The sequence below is a fragment of the Amblyomma maculatum genome, chromosome 7 (assembly GCF_055883805.1).
Source record: "Amblyomma maculatum isolate TAMU_Amacu chromosome 7, ASM5588380v1, whole genome shotgun sequence".
NCBI lineage: Eukaryota > Metazoa > Arthropoda > Arachnida > Ixodida > Ixodidae > Amblyomma > Amblyomma maculatum.
In genome coordinates this window covers 87973842-87992375 of record NC_139350.1, presented here as the reverse complement: position 1 = coordinate 87992375, position 18534 = coordinate 87973842, and the positions used below count along the sequence as shown (strand labels likewise).

The following is an 18534-nucleotide window of genomic DNA, read 5'->3' as shown; positions in this document are numbered from 1 at the left end:
GACTTTGCCGTCTATAACGAGGTTATCAATGAGGGTGGTACTATTTCTTGCATTTAGTATTTCGTTTAATTTCTTCCATACTTTATCACCCCTATGAAGGCAATCTGCATGAAAAATGCGGTGATAACAATCTCTTTTAGATTCCTCTTTGGAGAGGAGAGGAGGTTACACGGTGCACCATGTTTTGCCAACACTGAAGTATTGGCTTTCAAATATTTTCTTTTTAGCCGTACCAACTGTCAATTATTGCGTTCTTCGTGGACGGCAACGGCACTACAATTGATGCCCTGCTTATTAAGACCACTATTTTTTTGTGTAAACATTAAGCAACCAGCGCACATTGGGCCCCTGGTGGCATGTTCGAAATCTTGCTTACTAGCCGTGTGGCACTGAGCACTTTCTCATTGCGACGAGACTCCCTTCACTTGGTGAACTGAGCTTAGGGAGTGACAGAAGCACAATATTAAGCACGTGGTTCACCTCAGGGTTTGCCACTTCTTTATAGACAGTTTCAATGTTTGTAAACAAACCGCGCTTGGCGCTGATTGGCTTCCCCGAGTAAACTTCCGGCACAAGTACTTCCGGCGTGCCTTCGCAGCGCGACTAGCTGCTTGATGCAACGTGCGGCTCTGTTATTTTCTTCCGTGCGCGACGCTGCAGCAGTTTGGTGTACCGTGATGTCGAGTGAGTATTTTAAGAAGCTTGACACGCAGACACAGAACCGATATCGAGAGAAACTGACGTTCAAGGGCGAAGAGCTTCCCGACCCACTCGACGATGCCGCGCGGTTCGCGTTCACGTCAGGTTCGCGCAACCTTCCACCTGTCACAGTGACAGACATTTTCGTATACCTGGTTGAAGGAGTCTGTTTCTACACAAAGGAACAGTTTAAAAGCCACAAAATGAGTGCAGCTTACAACGCATTCCTAAGTGGAAAGGTGAAGCGGCTGAAGTCGTTCAGAGCAGGCGAGCGTGGCGGCGGTGTGGTTCTCGTTGCGGCCACTGTGGACGCAAGCCAAACGCTTACGAAGTCTTACGAAGCGTGGTGTGTTGTCAAAGATGACGGGAATGTTGAGACTGCTCACTGCACCTGCATGGCGGGGTAAGTACTACACGCTCCGTATTTGGCTGCTTCGGCCGCTTCCTACTGACAGAGCTGGTGTCGGGTTGTCTGTTTCTTTGTGTCGCGGAAACAAAGTTGTGGCGCGATAACGCGCTAGTGAAAATACTTAGATAACGTGACGAGAATATCGCATTGACCGCGGCTAATTTATAATACTAGAGTGCTTCCATAGTCCTGTCACAAATTTTTCTGCAGTGGTCTTTGCAAGAAACTCAGTCCCGAAATGCACTGTTTTCATTAGCACTTTAGGCTATTCTTGGCTCATGCTGCCCGTAGTGTGGGATCATTCTTGCGTACAGGAGGAAAGGTTTAAGGGACAAGGGGGAAAAATTCAGTATCCTGTAATGTCTCATAGCATGCAGCGCGTTATGCCAGCGTGTTTTTTCATGTCCCGTGGGTTGCACTGTTTTCCCTTCTACATAATGTTTCCATCTTAGGAAACGTATCCAGTCAACCTAGGACACAGCTTTGCTGGTGATTTCATGGCTGTTAGCATGTTGCTATTGTTGCCATTCGCCATGCTTCTTCTTTAACACATTTCAAGTTATTGGCTTCTTTCTCTAAGATGGAAAACAGCACAGAACCACACAGAGGACAAAAACAGGAAAACTAAACGCAGGCGCTAACAACCCGAGGCTAACAACAACTCTTGATAAGTTTTTTCCTTGTGCTTTGTGAGTTGCTGATAAGCATGTGTCCACTACTTTAACTTGCAGCCTCGGAGAATGTTGCACGCATGTTGCTTCACTGCTCTTCAGCATTCAAGCGAATGTGCACTACAGTGATGCATCACCAACTGATGTCCAGTGCAAGTGGATTGAGGTGACACGAAGGAGCAGAGTAGGTATTTTTCCTTTCCTCTGCATCAACAAATAGTGCAGAAACAAGGATTAAACACTAAATTTCTTGCAGCCAGCACCAGTTAGCAACATCAAGTTCTTCAAGCCCAAAGTGGGTCATCCGGCTCCTGAGATTGTCCCAAGACCCCAAAAAACAATATCAAATTGGAGCAATGATGAGGTTCGCAGCTTCATGCAGCAAGTCAAGGTGAATCCTTATATTCAATATCCTTTATTTTGTCTTCTTTGGTTTACATTGATTCCTTTATCTGCTCTTACAGAGGTTTGCACCAAACACACTGCTGCTGAATTCACTGACAGACAGTGAAGAGACTGATTCTGCCCCCGAGTCAACTGAAGCTGCTGCTGCCCAAGAATCCAAAGAATCAGCCGTGTCCGAACAATCAGCCTTGCATTTTCCACTGCAAGCTGTGTACGGTGACAGTAACTTGCTAACAGCGAAACAAGTGCAGATGTCGCATGCACACTGCATTGAGATTGAACAGACAACTCGTGGCCAGTCAAAGAACACGACATGGAAGGAAGAGCGCCGAGGCAGGATTACTGCCTCTGTGTTACACCGTGTAACAAGATGTAAAACAGGGGCAGAAGGTCTTGTTGCTGAAATTATGGGTTATGTTAAGGCACCACATGTGCCAAACCTGCGCTGGTGCTGTGAAGCAGAGCCTCAAGCAAAACAAGCTTTCATTACTCATCAGTCACCGCATCACAGCCAACTTGAAATAAGATACTGTGGCCTGTTTGTGCTGAAAAGGCTGCCATTCCTGGCAGCAACTCCAGACGCTATTGTTTCCTGTGCATGCTGTGAGAGCGCTGTGCTGGAGGTGAAGTGTCCTGCATCGGCAAAAGGTGCTTCTATTACTGCTAAGCTGGCTTATCTTAATGCTGATTTAAAGCTGAGGCATGACCATGCATACTATACGCAAATACAAGCCCAAATGGCTATTACCAGAATCCGTCGAGCCTACTTCGTAGTGTACACAGGACATTCAGTGCTGGTTGAGGCTATGACGTTTGATGAACACTTCTGGGCAGACACAGAAGCCAGAGCGGAAAGTTTTTTCTTTCAGTACATCTTCCCAGAGCTGCACTCAAAGCAAATTTTAAAGAAGATAGAAAGTGCGAAATCCACGTGCCACTGCCACGGTGCCAAATCTGGACGCATTGTAGAGTGCACTCAATGCCTACACGGTTTTCACCTCAAGTGTGTAAACCTCAAACGCACACCAAAATTGTGGACATGCATAAAGTGTCAAAAGTAAGCAGACTAATGAAACAGTTTAAGTGTTGTTCGATCTGTTGTCCTATTCTGCTGTGACGGCACATTCAGAATTGTGGGATTTGCTTCTTTATTCTTGCAATTTTATATATATGTCGCTTTTTCTCTGATATCACGGAGCCAGTGAAGGCTCAGACACCATGTTTAGGATTAGTGAAATATTAAACACATGCCGTGACATTATGAGCAGCCATTATGATTACTAGATTTCATATTGTCTGTTTACTGGATTGCAGGTATGCTGTAATCTTATTTGGCACCTGCATTCTTTTACTGTAAATGCTCAAGTACAGCTTCATGTTTCCCATCTACAATGATGATTGTTCAGTGATATAAACATGTGCAATAATAAAGAGAACGAAAGGACAATACAAAAATTTTAAAGTGAAACTGCGAAGCGCTCAAATGCAATAACTCCAGTCTTGGTTTTTACTTGGCATGAAATAAGATAATACGGGTGCAATGTTGCCAAACTGAGCCTCTCATAAAAATGTTACTTCCAAAAAAGTCCAGTCTTGCACTCATTGAAACGATCACATCACGCCACAATGTCACCATCCACGAGAACAATGGAGGAAGTGCTCATTATGCAGCAGCTTCTCCTAGTGTTAACGAGGCTCAGACGGACTGCTAACTAAAGACCTTGCATGCAGATTCGGCATTGCAGTAGGTTCTGTGAGTGGAATTTTCCACTCGTGGCTTGATGTGCTAGCCAAGAATTTGCACTGAAATATTTATTCAGCGTCCAACTTCAATGGAAGCTAGGTTGTTGATGATTGGTGTTTGTAGGTTGACAAGCCCACAGCAGACAACCAGAATCTTGTCGATTGTTGCACAATCTGCATCGTTCGACCTTTTCCCGAAGCTTACTGGCAGCACACTTTGAAGACTTCTGAAGAGCTTCAAACGTTGAATGGCTCTTTCAACATGAATTCGGACCCGTGAGAGCTTTCTTGATGTTGTGACTTCTTCTCCTGGCAGCTGGGGGCGTTTTTTTGTTAATGAGGGTATTAGTATTTTAGCACCTCGAGCAGCAAACATGTCCTCGCACCGGAAGCCTCTGTCCGCAAGAAAACAATCTCCCTCCTCAACCTTATCAAGCAGGCCACTACACAGTGTGAGCTCTTTGTCAGAAACCCGTCCACCCCATGCCTTCGATACAAATGTAACTGAACCTGAAGGTGAAATTGCAACAAGTGCCTTGACGGTGTTGTGATGCTTGTAGTTTGAATATGTCTGACTCCTAGCTTCCATTGAAGTTGGACGCTGAATAAATATTTCAGTGCAATCGATGATACCCCTCAGGTTATCAAATAATGTGTCTTGAAAAGCTGGCAGGCGGTGAGACTGCAGCGCTTTTCTCGATGGCCAAATGATGAATTGCTCAAAATTCTTGGCTAGCACATCAAGCCACGAGTGGAAAATTGCACTCACAGAACCTACTGCAATGCTGAATCTACATGCGAGGTCTTTGGTTAGCAGTCCTAGTCTGAGCCTCATTAACACTAGGAGAAGCTGCTGTTCAGCATCCAGGCATGTCTGGGCTGGTGTCCAAATAGACAACACAAACTGCAGCAGTGCCCTGAACATTGTTAAGGATACAAGCCCTGTGTGGAACTTTAAAGTTTTATCTGACTGCATCACCACAGTCTGTGTGATCTTTGGAAGGTTAATGGGCTTATTCTCCTTTGCAGCAGGTCTATCTTCAGCAGTTTGAAAGTTTTGCTTCATTTCAGTGAGATGTTTTTTTGTCAACTCATTTTCTTCCAGCAGAGCTTCAATGTCCTTTGTAGTGAGGGTTGTTTGTGCTCCAGCATCACACGTCTTCCTTGGACTGTCGCCATGGTCGGTGGGGTCACCTGGGGAGGCCAAAATACAGGACTCGGCAATGCCATCTCTTTGTTCGGAAGGCAGTTTTCTTTGAGCACGTTCGAATCTGGCAATCTTCTGCTTTGAGTTTCCTTGTGTTCGGTAAGGAAACACTGAAGGAACATAGTCTGGGTGGTTTGCATCAGAAGATGGCTGGCCTGCAATACAGAAGGATAAAAATTATGACACGCATTGGGACTATCTCCAACTAAACATTTTTTTAATGGCACTTTCATTGCTGCTAGACAAAGGATGAAATTAGTGAAAAGAGTTGCTTGTGTGTACACACTAATAAAAGGGCGAGATGATGTGCGCACATACGCACACTCTGTGATATCAGCATGGCTTGTTCTTAATATGCATGAACACACAAATGAATTTCTCAAACGTCCTTGTAATATTAAACAGCAAGGTCAATTGAAAGGGAATCAACTTTTGCCACGCCTGCAAGGTACTAAAAACTGTAGTTCACGAGAATAACACATAACCTGCCTCTGCGAAGCCGTAAATACGCCCGGATAGTGGCCGAAACTCCCTGCATGTATGTATGGATACCACTAGTTATTTTTGGGATTATAATCTGCGTAAAGTATTATCGTCGACACGGCTGTCTACATGCCGGTAGGCAGCGATACACCTGTCTAAATAAGTGAAGTTGCAGAAGAGCAGTAGTGCTCCAGATAAAAACTAAAAAAAAAAAAAAAACACGGCGACTGTATGGCTACACGCCGACGTAAATATCGTTACCCTGTGGCGTTGCGCTTAGCAGATGCAAACTTTACATTGCACGCTTTAGTACTCATGAACTTAAGGAGCTGGTTAGATTTCAAACTGCTCGCACGTGGATCACACAAGATATGACACGAACCTTAATAAAGTATAGGCGGCAGTAGTACTTTTATATAACTAGACCACATGACAGCGCCGGCGCTACTGTAAGTAGCAACATACCTTGGATGAAGTGAGCAGAGCAAATCTGAGAGCTCTTTGTAGGCTGCCAGTTGTCTCGGCGCACCGCTGCTATCCAAGCGTTTTTCCTACCGGCCTCGCTGGGGAACCTGAACGTTCGCACTGCCGAAAGAAGGTTTGTTCCTGAGCGAAGGCTGCACCCAGGTACAACACAACACGAACCCATCCTTGAGCGCTTCACAGGTGACTTGTACGACGCTGAACACATTTCCAGCGAGCAACCGCATACAATCAAGCAATACCGCCGCCAGAGAATCGAAAAGAGAGAAAGGCGTTGTTCCGGCGAGCCACTGGACACTGAACAACGCACGGAATGCCACAATCCGCACAAATATAGATATACTACGGAAAAATCGAACAAAATGCGCACAGCGCGAGCGCGAGAGCACACAAAACGCCAGCAAAACAAACCACAACCGGAAGTTTTCTAAGGGCGCCGGATACGGGGGCACAGTGTTGCCAGTGTACGGTCGGCGCTGGATGAAACCGTCTATAGCTGGACTAACTCGATGGTACTGAAAAATGCTGCAGTTTTCCAAGCTCCTAAAATGCTTTACGCTCCCGTTGTCGACCACCTTGAGGCGACGTCGAGTCAAAACTGAAGGGCATCCAGAATCGCGCGCTGATTTTTCATCATCTGGTTTTAAAGAGAAGCGTTATATACAGGGAAACATGGTAACTTGGGAAACTTGCCACATGAACAAAATACAGTACGTTGAAATACCCAGTGAACTTGCGCACTGAAAACTGAGCATGTGAGACAGCGCTCGGATGTGCTCCGCATCGAGCATCCCGTGAGTACAAACAATTGCTAGCTGCTGTCAACTGCGAGACATGTACCACGCGCAAAACTGTGTGAAGCAGAGCGACTATACATATAGGCGCAGCACGCAACATGTCAGTTGACAGCAATAGGACGTCACGATTCCCTTTGAAGAAACCCTGATTCACTAAACGACACTGCATCCAAGCACGCGAATGTGCACAAGCGCTGCAACAGTGGAAACATTGTCTTTTACGGGCGGGCCAGAAAAAAAGCTGCCACGCCGCGCTGTCACCACAATACAAACGCGCCAACGAACAACAACATATTCGCAAACTACTAGCGCGGACTGGTGCCCGCGTGCAGGAGCGTTACAAACATTCGCGATGTGAATATCAAGAAAGTGCGCGACACCACACGTTCAAACATCGCATGTTGCAATGTTTCAAAGAGACCGCAGTGAGGTAATCGAGCCGAAGGCGTTCTTTCAGGCACACGTCACGATGCAGTCTCCTGTGAGCAGGACCCGCGAGCCTCTCAGGCAGCCGAATTCCCTGACATCAGCTGGAATCACGCTTGAGGTCAGCTGACGCCAGCGTGCCCGTCTGGTCATCTGTTTTTGTTGGAGGGACAGCTGACTAATGCCTAGCTCTTCACACGTCTGGTAGGTGGCCGTGATATAAACGTCCACATATGGCAAGCCGCCGGTCAGCGATGTCAATGTGCGGTGCACGTAAACGTAAAGTGCTTGCTTCTGGTCTGCTGTGAGCACATTTTCGACGAAAAACATATTTCACGACGTGCCCATGAAGTAGGAAATCAACCTCCTCGTTAGGTTGTCTCATGTGCACCTATTCATGTACGCCTCGCAAGGCGAGCAAAATGCGCATGGTGCGGCTACACGGCACACTGAACTCAGCCATGTGCATTCTGTTTGGCCAAAAAAGAGAGCCACGCTGTGTTGGCAACCTTTGTACAAGCGTGCGGGATGGACGCGCGCGACATGGAACACACACACACACACACACACACACACACACACACACACACACACACACACACACACACACACACACACACACACACACGCACACACACACACACACACACACACACACACACACACACACACACACACACACACACACACACACACACACACACACACACACACACACACACACACACACACACACACACGCACACACACACACACACACACACAGGCACGCACGTAAAACACGCAGATTATACGGCTGCACACTGCTAGAGATAGGCGCAAATCTGCCGCCTCTGACAGCGTTCCTCAGCTTTCTTGCAGATGTCGTCATCGTTTCGCGGGATACTTCACCGTTCACGAAAAACACCACCAAATGAACTTTAAATGTCTGTACTCGCCCCACTTCGCCTGCAAGGTTCGACACGAGAGTCCGAACAGCAGCGCCTTGCTTTTGCCCCTGTCCACCAAAGGCTCGGACAACTCGCTATATATTGCCCCACCGCTGTCAATATTCTGGCGCCACCAAGAGGTCGAATGCCTTGGCACGTGGCTGAGCGTCGTCCTCGTCTCCCTTGAGCTTGGCATCATTAAAAGTGCCAGCTCGGTTGTTCTGCTGCTTGCTACGTGTGTTGGTGAAATTTGGTGGAGGTGCTGGGTGAGATCCAATGTACATTCCCCCGAAGACGTCAGTGACGCTGCTCATCGACGCGCGGACGCCACTTCCGTCCATAAAGCGAACCGTCGCCTCCGAGGCCTACAACCTAAGTTCGAACCAATGACCACACCGCTGCGAGCCATGACATCTACTACTGGCAGCCAGATCCAACAACGCCCCCCCCCCCCCCCAACCCCCGTTCGTCCTTCTCGCACCTCGATCACGGCCATCATTTATTGGTGACCGGTTCGAGGATGTGGAAGACTGGTTGGCCAGTTTTGACTGTGTGGCCGTATTCAACCTATGGGACGACGAGCGAAAGCTAATGAATGTGTATTTCGCGCTGCAAGACTTTACCAAGACATAGTTTGAGTACCACGAGGCATCCTATGTCAACTGGGCAGCCTTCCACCGTGAGTTGCTTACAAATTCAGCTTGAGTGCACGCAAAGAAAACGCAGATATTGCAATTTGTTCGAGGTCTCAACAGTCAAATGATTGCGTGGTCATGTTTGTCGTGGACGACGCTTAGCCGCGTGCCAAGGCATTCGGCCACTTGTTGGCGCCAGAAGATGGACAGCGGTGTGGCAATATACTCGTTGAAGATACGTGAAAAGGCTGTTAAGCTATCCTCATCCCTGAGGAACAGGGACATATCGTCAGCTTTGGCGGATGTTTTAGCCTTGCCTTGGACATGGAGGGGGAAGCCGCGTATCGATGTGCTCAGTGCGAATCGCCGACGAAGTGGGTCCAGGCACAAAATGAAATCGTGGGGGAGGGAGGGCATTCCTGTCTATTCCCATGAGTAACAGAAAAAGGGCTCACCCTTAACTGCTGACGACCAATCCAGTGTTAATTACGGTGAAGTGTAACGGCAACCGGCTGCCCATTTCTTCTCGAAATCCGAAGGCACCGAAGCTTCCGAACAGATACGGGTGTACCATCCAGTCAAAAGCTTTCTCTCGATCTCGCAAAACGGAGCACATTGTAGATGTTGTCCTGCTCGCGAAAGTGAAAAAGTCTCTCGTGGGCAACAACGTCGAAAACAGAGAACGTATAAGCACACTGCCGCTTAGAGTCTGGTGAATTAAGTCTTTGAGTCATCCTTCGTCCCAGCAGTGACGCTACGATATTAGTCTGCACTCAGAAAGTCTGGGGATCGTAGCGTTCCCCGCCAGCCTTCGAAATGAGGGAAATGCGGCTTTCATGGAAAGAAGTCAGCCGGAACTGATCTATGAGGAAACCATTTACTATCTATCGTTAGGAGCGTATCCTGCACAGCGCCGAAGAATGCTTTAAAAGCCTATTCGAATTCCGCCAAGACCGGGAGCCGAGGCTGCGCTCTTCTCATGAAACGTGACGTGTAACTCGGCCTGTAGTTTCCTGCACACAGCTCATCAGCTGGCTAATCAGCTACCTGCGCAAATTTTCACAAAATCGAGAAGTTCTCGGTATCATGTTCTCACGTGCGGCCAACAATCGGATGTACGAAGTTTCGAAATATAGCACGCAAAACAATGTACAGTGTACGCGGCGTGTGTATCGCACCGCTGAATAGTAAACGAAATCAATTCTTCATATTTGACTGCATTAAACAACCTCAAGACGTCGAAATTCTTCCACTTATATTTGTCGCATGGTTAGCTTTTATTTAACTATGAAAAGAAGCCTAAACGTTCTCATAGAGCAATTGCGGGTGATGATTACAGGATACTTGAGCCATATCCGACTATACTATTTATATGCCGGATAACGGTGCGTGGGGTGTCCCAACCAAAGTTGAACGTGACTGACTGAGGCTGCTGATTGTAAATACATGGCATGACCGCAGATAACGCAAGAACTCGCAACTCACAAGAAAAGGAGGGACATTCGGTGGCAGAAAAACTCGTCGAGCCGACTGCCTGAATGCCTTCTCTCCCACGTCGCTCGAAATGTATCCCCATATAGCGGCACCCAAGCGTCCTACAATTGGAAAGGAACCGCGACATTATCACGTGGCGCGTGCTCATCCATATATTGACATATGGGCGACCTTGTTGATGTCCTCGGAGGTGCTGAATGGAGTCCGAAACACAACTGCAATATCCGGCAACAATAGTGGGGTAAGGATCAGGCACATATGAATCAAGGCGGTCAAAAACAATCAGAGCTACCAGAGCGCTGTGTCGGTGCGTACTCAACCAATGCTACCCTTCGGGGGTTTAGAGTGAAATCAACCGAAATAGTGCGGCCGTCCAGTCCGAAAGTACAATGTACAACCGCAGGCAAGAGTTTAAGAAGCGGCAGCAACTTACTAGGAAAAAAAAAACATAAACAGAAAACCGAGAAGCGAAACTAGATATCAAGGGAGGAGCGAAAATTAGACTTCTGCGAAAATAGAATACCGACGCCCTTTGCCTGAGTGAAGTGCAAACTCTTTGACTACTGACCGACATTCCGTAACATTTAAGGAGCGGAAATGTACATCCACCATTGTGATAGCTAGAATCGCCGATATTTCGGCCCAAAAACTACGGGACACCGCTATGGGCGGATTTTGACGCGTGCGGCACTTTTCGATTGGAAACTTCGTCCGTATTGGGCGGAGCGGGGAGGCGCTTCCGATTGCGAAAGTTGGGAGTTAGTGCATTTGCAGTCCGTTTTGTCTGCTTCTATTCTCTCTGTCTCCCTGTCGGCCACTGTGACCGCGTTCACCGGAAGTGGTAGCCAAGGCCGCCGTCTAAAGAAATTGGCCGGGCGATGACGGGAGGTGGGCGCCCTCCACGCCGAGAAAAGTCATCAGCCCCGATGCTCGCTCCTCCGCACGCCTTTCGATCGGCCACGTCACTGCGGTGCGACTTTTGCACGTCAAATCACCTGGTAGGTGAAGCCACGTGTTGTCTGATGCTATGCTCGAATTCTCTGCACTGTTCGAGCTGCTGGAGGATCCCATGACGGGAAACGGTGAAAGGCCCTCCGCGAACACTCTTACGAATGGCACCACCTCGGATGAAGGCATCCCCTCTAACGTCTCACGCCTGGCCGATGCCATAACGAGGCCGACGGGGGGCTCCGTCGGCCTACTGTTTGTAAGACCCGAGCTGTCAGTTTGGGCTAGTTCATGTTTGGTTTCTATCTGCCTTTTTCTGCTCGAAACGTTGCCTATCAAATTTACATTATCCACGCTTTTTCGTTATTGCTCTTGCATTTTATGTAAATTATTTGCAATGCGCACAGCCTCTTCTCACCACTGAGTATATATTCCGCTTGGATTGTATTGTTTTTATTTAGGGTAGCGATATGTCTTGTTTGTTTCTTTACACTAGTGTCCCAATTAATGTCCAAGCTGGCTCACACAAGTGGAATCGGGCCCTGCCGCGGTGGCTCAGTGTTAGAGCGCTGAGCTGCTTATCTGCAGGGCTCTATCCCCACCGCGGCGGTCGCGTTTCGACGTAAGCGAAGCGCAAGGCGCCTGTACTGAGCGATTTCACTCCATGTTAAACACTCGGGTGGTCAAAATTAATCCGGAGTCCTCCACAATGCGACGTCTCTCGGCCCAAACGCCGTTTTGAAGCTTAAATATGTATACAACAATATACCATACCGTACCATACCATACCATACCTTGCCATATCATACGCCACCTCGCCACATCATACCATGCTATTCAGTGCGGGGCGTGTCACCGCACGCAGACCCTTGATCGCTGTGTCATCGCAATTCTATGACATCGCAATAAGCTTCATGCCAGATTACTGAACGGCCTGGGATCCTGGAAATCGATCGATACTATGAGCTAGAAATCAGCGGTTTCCTATCATGGAAGGAAATCAAATTCCTATAGCGTGGACAGCAACCTCAGCAGAAATGGTTTTGGTTCATTACGCAGCCATTTTGTTTCCCTCGTGTTCTTGGACCCGAGTCTTCAGGCCGCAACCTTAATTTTGGAGCAGAATAGTTGGCACTTACTGCAGCTTTGAAGCTTGAAAATTCAAAGGAATGAAGTGCCTTGGTGACTCGGCAACTGCAGCTTTCGGCTTTGAGCATGAATACCTTTCGTAGAGGCAGCACTTTGGTTCAGGCTAATAGCGAATGACCCCTTCATATCCCAGATCGCGTATTTAGTAGCGAGGAGCCCTCCAATGAAGCGCTTCTTTGCCTACATTCACTCCTTCAGTCCGTCACGGCACGGTTCAGGTTTCCGAGAATGCGATAAGGGCTGTTTCGTCTTTAGCGCACATTTGAAGCGTCCACAAAATGAGCAACTTCCCGAAATGAATTCGATGTTTCAACTTGAGCCTGTGTGCTTCGTACGCTTGCTCGAGCTTTCTTCACAAAAGCTTCCTTAATATATTTTGAAGCGAAAGCTTTACTACGCCAGGCTTTTAAGCCGTCAACATGGAAGCAAATTTGACTTTGAAAAACTTTGAAAGTGAAAAAAATTCCTGAACCGCGTCGTAAGGGGAAGAAGGTGAGAGTGAAAGCGGAAGGAGAGAAAGGGGTGCCCTTGTGGACGACACTAGAGTAATTTCGATCACCTGGGGATCTTTAACGTGCACCGACATCGCACAGCACACGGACGCTTCGTTTCGCGTCCATCGAAAAGCAACCGTGCGAGTACTTCAGTACATTGGGGGAACGTTTTGGAAAAAGGAAGGCGCAGTATACTTCGAGTGGACACCACGCAATTGTGGACACCCACACTTCATTAGGTCAAGGCTACTTGAAGGTCAAATTTAGTGCCACGCGAAGACCGGCCGTACCTAGCGTAGTGAGCATTTAGCTCTAATTGTAGGATAGTTTAAAAGAAAGAAAAGGCGCAGCATCTGTCAAGGTGACTTGAAGCTGAAAACCGGCTTCACGCTGACAGCTCAAAAAGTTGGCATAGTGAAGTTCTTACTTCAAAACCCAAACAGTTGGCATGCAGTGAAGGGACTCACGTGACCATCAGGCTCGAGGTCAAGTTCAAGGTCAAAGGTCAAGGGAGGGTATAGGTGGCCGTGCATTGTTAAACGATATATCGGAAGACGTGGTAAATAAGGTGATTTGTCACTGCCGTTGACAATTAAGGTGGCGTGGTTGTAGCTGTGCCGTCATACCAAGAAACGTATATGAAACAACGGCTTTCACCTGCGGGCAGAGCTACATTCGCCATGGAGGAGAACACCAGCTTGGCAATCAGCGCTGCCATGCACATGAAGCTCTCACTTCCCTTCAGGATTAACTAAAGTTAAACCACCAGCTATCTTGTTTTCCTGCATAAGTGCTGCGCCTTTGCCCAGATAGATTTCATATTTGCATTTCGTTGTTTCATTTCTTTTCCCTGCACCTATAGGCAAAGCCGCCTTGTGGACAACCAGTCTTCAAATTGTGCTCGCGTGGGCCTGTAGAGTTTTACTACGATAGGACGAGCCGCGCCTGTGTAAAGCTCAGGTCGGACGGACCAGGCCTTTGCAGCCGGGGTCGCAACCGGTTTGTGTCCATGGATCATTGCCGCCGACAGTGCGTGGACACCCAGGCTCCATCCCCCGAATGCTACCAGAGGGCCGTCTTTTCCGAGTGTCAGGAGTAGGATACTGTGAACCAGCTTGCGTTTCTCAGCTCGTGATGTTCCATAAGCTAACATCACATAGCGTTAAGATCGAAAACACGATGTAAAGAGGCTAATATGTTAAGCACTTACTAGATCTGGTACCTAATTTGTGCGGTGTGGGTTGTTCAATGAATTGAATTGTTCGCACTGAACGTCGCTAGATGGTCAGGTTTCTTCGGTAAATTGACACTTGCGACACGTATGTTCAAAACTCCAGGGATTTCTTAGGCTGTGTATGCCAACGCTGTATTTGATGTCAGATGCCATTTGCCATTTTCAAGATATTTATTTATTAGGAATTTATAAAAGAAAAGAAGTAACTGACATTCTGACTTGGTTCTTTCAGCCCTGATATCTTTTTAGTGCCAAAAAATATTTTTTCCAAGCTGATTAGCCTTCCTTAACAACTGGAGAACCAGTGCAAAATTAGAAGCCGGAATATGTGCAAATGCTGAAAATACGGCAGCGTGTCGTGTACATAGTTCACCAGGCCGTAGTGAATGTAAGAATCGGAACTCAACAGTTCAGCCTTTACCCATCTCCCTTAGTGCACAACTATTTTTATGCAACATAAATGCATAAATGGCGTCCTGCTTTACCTGACGCTTCTATTTAGTGTGTTAAATTTGCAAAACGGTTAGTAAATATTTCACTCAGGTGCATTCTCCGTGGGCGCCTCTTCTCAAGTATGCGCTGACGTCGCCATAACTGCATCTTTTGCATTCCATCTTCCTTAAACTGTGAGCGCTCGATCGGTGGCCTTGCATCTATAGCAGCCGAACGATACGAGGCCATCGGGCTACGGTTCAGGGTAGATTAAATGCACACCGATTGCAAAGATCATTCTGTGGTTGCTTCTGGCCGCGTCCATTTTTTTCACCGGCAAAAAAAAAAACTATATTAAAATTTTCCCCTGATGTGTATTGGAAAAAATAACGCCATCACGAGAAAGGACGCTTCGCGATCATTGTTAAGTTGTGTGTGTCATAGCTTTTGAACTCCGTGAAAAAAAAAAAAATCAATGTCCACGCACGCACTTAAGCTCAGAAGAAGGCCTTTAATGGCGACTCTCCTGTTTTGTAGTTTCTCTCTTATATAGCCTACAAAACATTTCTTTAAGGGGAGAATTACCTTTTTGTGATTAGAGCGCGTACGCTATTGGTACCGGACACCATATTTTTTGTCCTCAGTTCCCCTTTAAAGTTGACAGGAAGTAAACTTTCCCCGCAGATATGGCGTAGTAGTTAGTGTGCTAGACTACTGCTCCTAAGGAGGCGGGATCGAATCCCGGCCACGGCAACCGCTTTTCTATACAGGCGAAAAGATAGTCGCCCATGTGCTGTGCGATGTCGTTCCACGTTAAAGAGCCCCAGGTGGTCGAAATTTCCTTAGTCCTCTACTACGGCGTCTCTTACAGCCTGAGTCGCTTTGGGATGTTGAAACCCTTAACTTAAACCCAGAAACTAAGCTTAGAAAACGTCGCTTCTATTTGGGCTAGCGGATATTATATCTTCAGCAGTTAATATCTATACAGCAGTGGATGGTCGCAGCAAGAGCTCCCCTCTGCTCAGCGTCGAAGTCAGATAAGACAAGCACGCACTTAAGACCAGAAAACTCGTTTTATTCATTTCATCGTTGGGTCTAAGATGCGCACTGAAGCATCCTCCCTTTTTCTCGTAAATCGTCCACTCATTGGAATAAATTTGCAACAATGCGAATCACCTTCCGTAGTACGAATGAGAAAATGTAGACATCTTAACAACTCTGTCAATAAACAAACGAGTGTAGAGGTACGAGATACTCGCTGCAATATGTATACGGAAAAATAGACTCGGATGTACAGGGAAAACATTTCTTCGAGCTTTCCTTAGTTTAAGGTGGCTTTCTTCGGTAGCAGTAATTCTCCACGTTATATTACTGCAGTTTTGATCAATGCATACTTGCTTGTGTCGTCTGAAAGTAATGCATACGACGAAGCTCATATCACACGAGCGTAACATCATTGAAAGCAAAAGCTAACCTTCCCAGTCTTGAATCCCGTCGTGAAATAGCCAGACTTTCACTTTTCCACAGGATTTTTTTTATTCCTCTCTGAGTCATTCCATTATCACCCCTGCACACCGCTTTTCACTTCGCCCCAGTCATCCGAACGCCATCCACACACCTCCAGCACCACGTCTCCACATCTCAAATCATTCTTTTCGCAGACTGCAAGACATTGGAACGACCTGCCAGCTGAAGCTTTTGCCCATCATGACCATGAATGTTTCAAGACATTCATCACCAAAATAATTATATGATTAGTTAGCACATCCCTCATGTAACGCCCCTAGTGTGTACCAATAGTGGGTACTCTAGAGGTACCAATAAATAAAAAAAAAGTAGCACCCGAAGAATACTTTATAGTTTACCCAAATTATTAGAGTCCAACGGCGTCACTGCTCACTAAACGCGCAGATGATATAGTACTCTGCAACTTTATTTGTTTCTCTCATTTAGACTTTTACAACTATATCAAGAAAACGCTTAAACCTAAAGTGAAACTGCTCAGAAAACAGAGGGCCTGTTTCCTAGGCGTTTAAGGATGGGGTGCTATCCATATTTCGACGGTAATTGTTGTTGTCTAGTTACTCGAAATTTGGGTACTGTTGGGACAGATTTCAGGGTTTAAGGTCTGCCAGGCTGAAGGAACTCTAAGGTCCCCGTGCAGATTCACGTCTCTATTTAAAAAAGGTCTAGTACAGGTTGTGGCGTAGATACGCATTTTGTCATCCCGAGGCTTCGTTAAAAACCAGCAACCTCACATTCCTCAGGATGGCAAGCTCTTACAGAGAAGTGCCAACTTTGTCGCAGCCACTGAGGCTACATGTGCACTCTTTACATGCTGCCGCAGGCAAGATTTCATCCCTACGTGGTGGTGGTACAAGGAGGGTGAGGGATGCCGCCGCTGGAGGTTTCCTCATGGTCGCTGCCCGGCAAGGGGAGCGGACGTGTTCCGCACGTCCGGGGCGTGCTTTCGCCGTTGCGTCAGTCCGAAGAGACGCGAGCCTTGCCGTGTGCCTACAGGAGGCCCCTGCGATGCCAAGCATCTCGGCTTCGGCTACGTTTCCGATGCCGGCGGTTCCGGAGCCAGGCGCTGTCGTCAGCTGCCTCCTGTCGGCGGAGACCGGCCGCATCACTGTTTGGCTGGTGCCAACAGATTCTCGACGATGGCGGCCTGCAGGAAGACATGCCTGCATGCTTTTCCCTAGAACATATCCGCAAGCATCAGTACTCACACTCCTCGTTTAAAGCCTATTGCGGTTGTTTTATTTGGGCGGGGATGTCCGCTCACAGAGTGCGTGCGCTGTCTTGAGTAAGAAGAGGGAGCCATGGCGGGGAAGAAGACAATAAATGATTGGCCTTTGGAATTATCAGCAAGGTTAGGCTAATATGTCATTAGCCATTTTAAAGAATTTTGGTAGCTTTTCTTTCGCAAGGTACGACATAAGGAAAAGAAATTAGTTTAATTGGAAAATAAAATGCCAAGCCTACTTTGAAACTGCACTGAAGACTGCGGCATTGATTCTCTCGGCAATACATGTCCACCTTGGTAGCTCAGCGGTTAGGTCTCTCCTCTGCTGAACCCAAGGACGCGGCTTCAATCTCGGCCGCGCCAAAGGCTTTTTGATGCAGGGAAAGGGGAGCTACCTAATGTGGTGCTCAAGTGTTTAACTCTCGAGAATTCGGAGCTGCAACTTGGGCAGCTCCGTATCTCACCTGAATTCAGTGCCAGTACGTCACCAGATCTTGGAGGAGTTTTGAGCCAGCGGCGTTGATGTACACAAAATCTGTATCCAGAGCAGCAGATTCATAGCGCAAATTTGGCCCCAAGCGCAGAAAGCTTGTAGTAAAATTTAATTCCTTTGTATTTTCTTTGTAAGGTGCTTGCTCTGCGTGCTTTTAAATTGTTGCTTGGATTCCTTTTGAATTTGATGTCAAAGTCAGCACATGCGATCACTGGTATTTGGTGCTCATCTGTTCTGTTAGCTTGCGGAAAAAGTTATTTCATGGAGTAAGCTGTGGATGCCTGGCCCTTTCTTGAGCGCATAGTTTTGCCCTACAAGCTTTTAATAAGAGAGAAGAGCGACTGCCCCGGAGAGGCGAGGCTGTCGGGTTAAATCCCCGAATCAGGGTGAATTTTTCTTTAACTGCGAAGTTTCTGAGAAAGCTGTATAGCTTTCCATTGTAGCCGTATGGCGAAGCTTGGGTGGATGTCAATGAGCAATTATTTCCTTATTATAAATCTAATTTATCTTGCCGGATTCCCCTGAATATTTGACCAATTTTTTGCAGTGGCAATTAGAAGGCGCAAAATAGTTCTCCGAGCTGAGCAACGTATTTCTCGCACTTCTATCATGTTTTCCACTAGCAAACAGCACTCCTAGGTGGTACCACGTACT

General features: G+C 47.2%; 3 protein-coding genes across 3 annotated transcripts; 2 read left to right on the top strand and 1 right to left on the bottom strand.

Annotated features, from left to right (window-relative positions):
* The first annotated feature begins 606 nt into the window (after window positions 1–606).
* Window positions 607–3583, top strand: LOC146183899 (uncharacterized). The gene is made up of 4 exons (XM_084608436.1): window positions 607–1102; window positions 1840–1963; window positions 2036–2170; window positions 2229–3583. Exons 1-4 carry the CDS (start codon window positions 615–617, stop codon window positions 3243–3245), a joined length of 1764 nt encoding a protein of 587 aa, XP_084464562.1. The 5' UTR covers window positions 607–614; the 3' UTR covers window positions 3246–3583.
* Window positions 3584–3665: 82 nt separating this feature from the next.
* Window positions 3666–6331, bottom strand: LOC146183898 (uncharacterized). The gene is made up of 2 exons (XM_084608764.1): window positions 6083–6331; window positions 3666–5289 (listed from the first exon to the last, which is right to left on the bottom strand). Exons 1-2 carry the CDS (start codon window positions 6306–6308, stop codon window positions 4001–4003), a joined length of 1515 nt encoding a protein of 504 aa, XP_084464890.1. The 5' UTR covers window positions 6309–6331; the 3' UTR covers window positions 3666–4000.
* Window positions 6332–11408: 5077 nt separating this feature from the next.
* Window positions 11409–17518, top strand: LOC146183897 (papilin-like). Its single transcript, XM_084608435.1, has 4 exons — window positions 11409–11588; window positions 13416–13487; window positions 13835–14067; window positions 16986–17518. The coding sequence occupies exons 1-4, from the start codon at window positions 11409–11411 to the stop codon at window positions 17341–17343; spliced, it is 843 nt and encodes a 280-aa protein (XP_084464561.1). The 3' UTR covers window positions 17344–17518.
* The last annotated feature ends 1016 nt before the right edge of the window (window positions 17519–18534 follow it).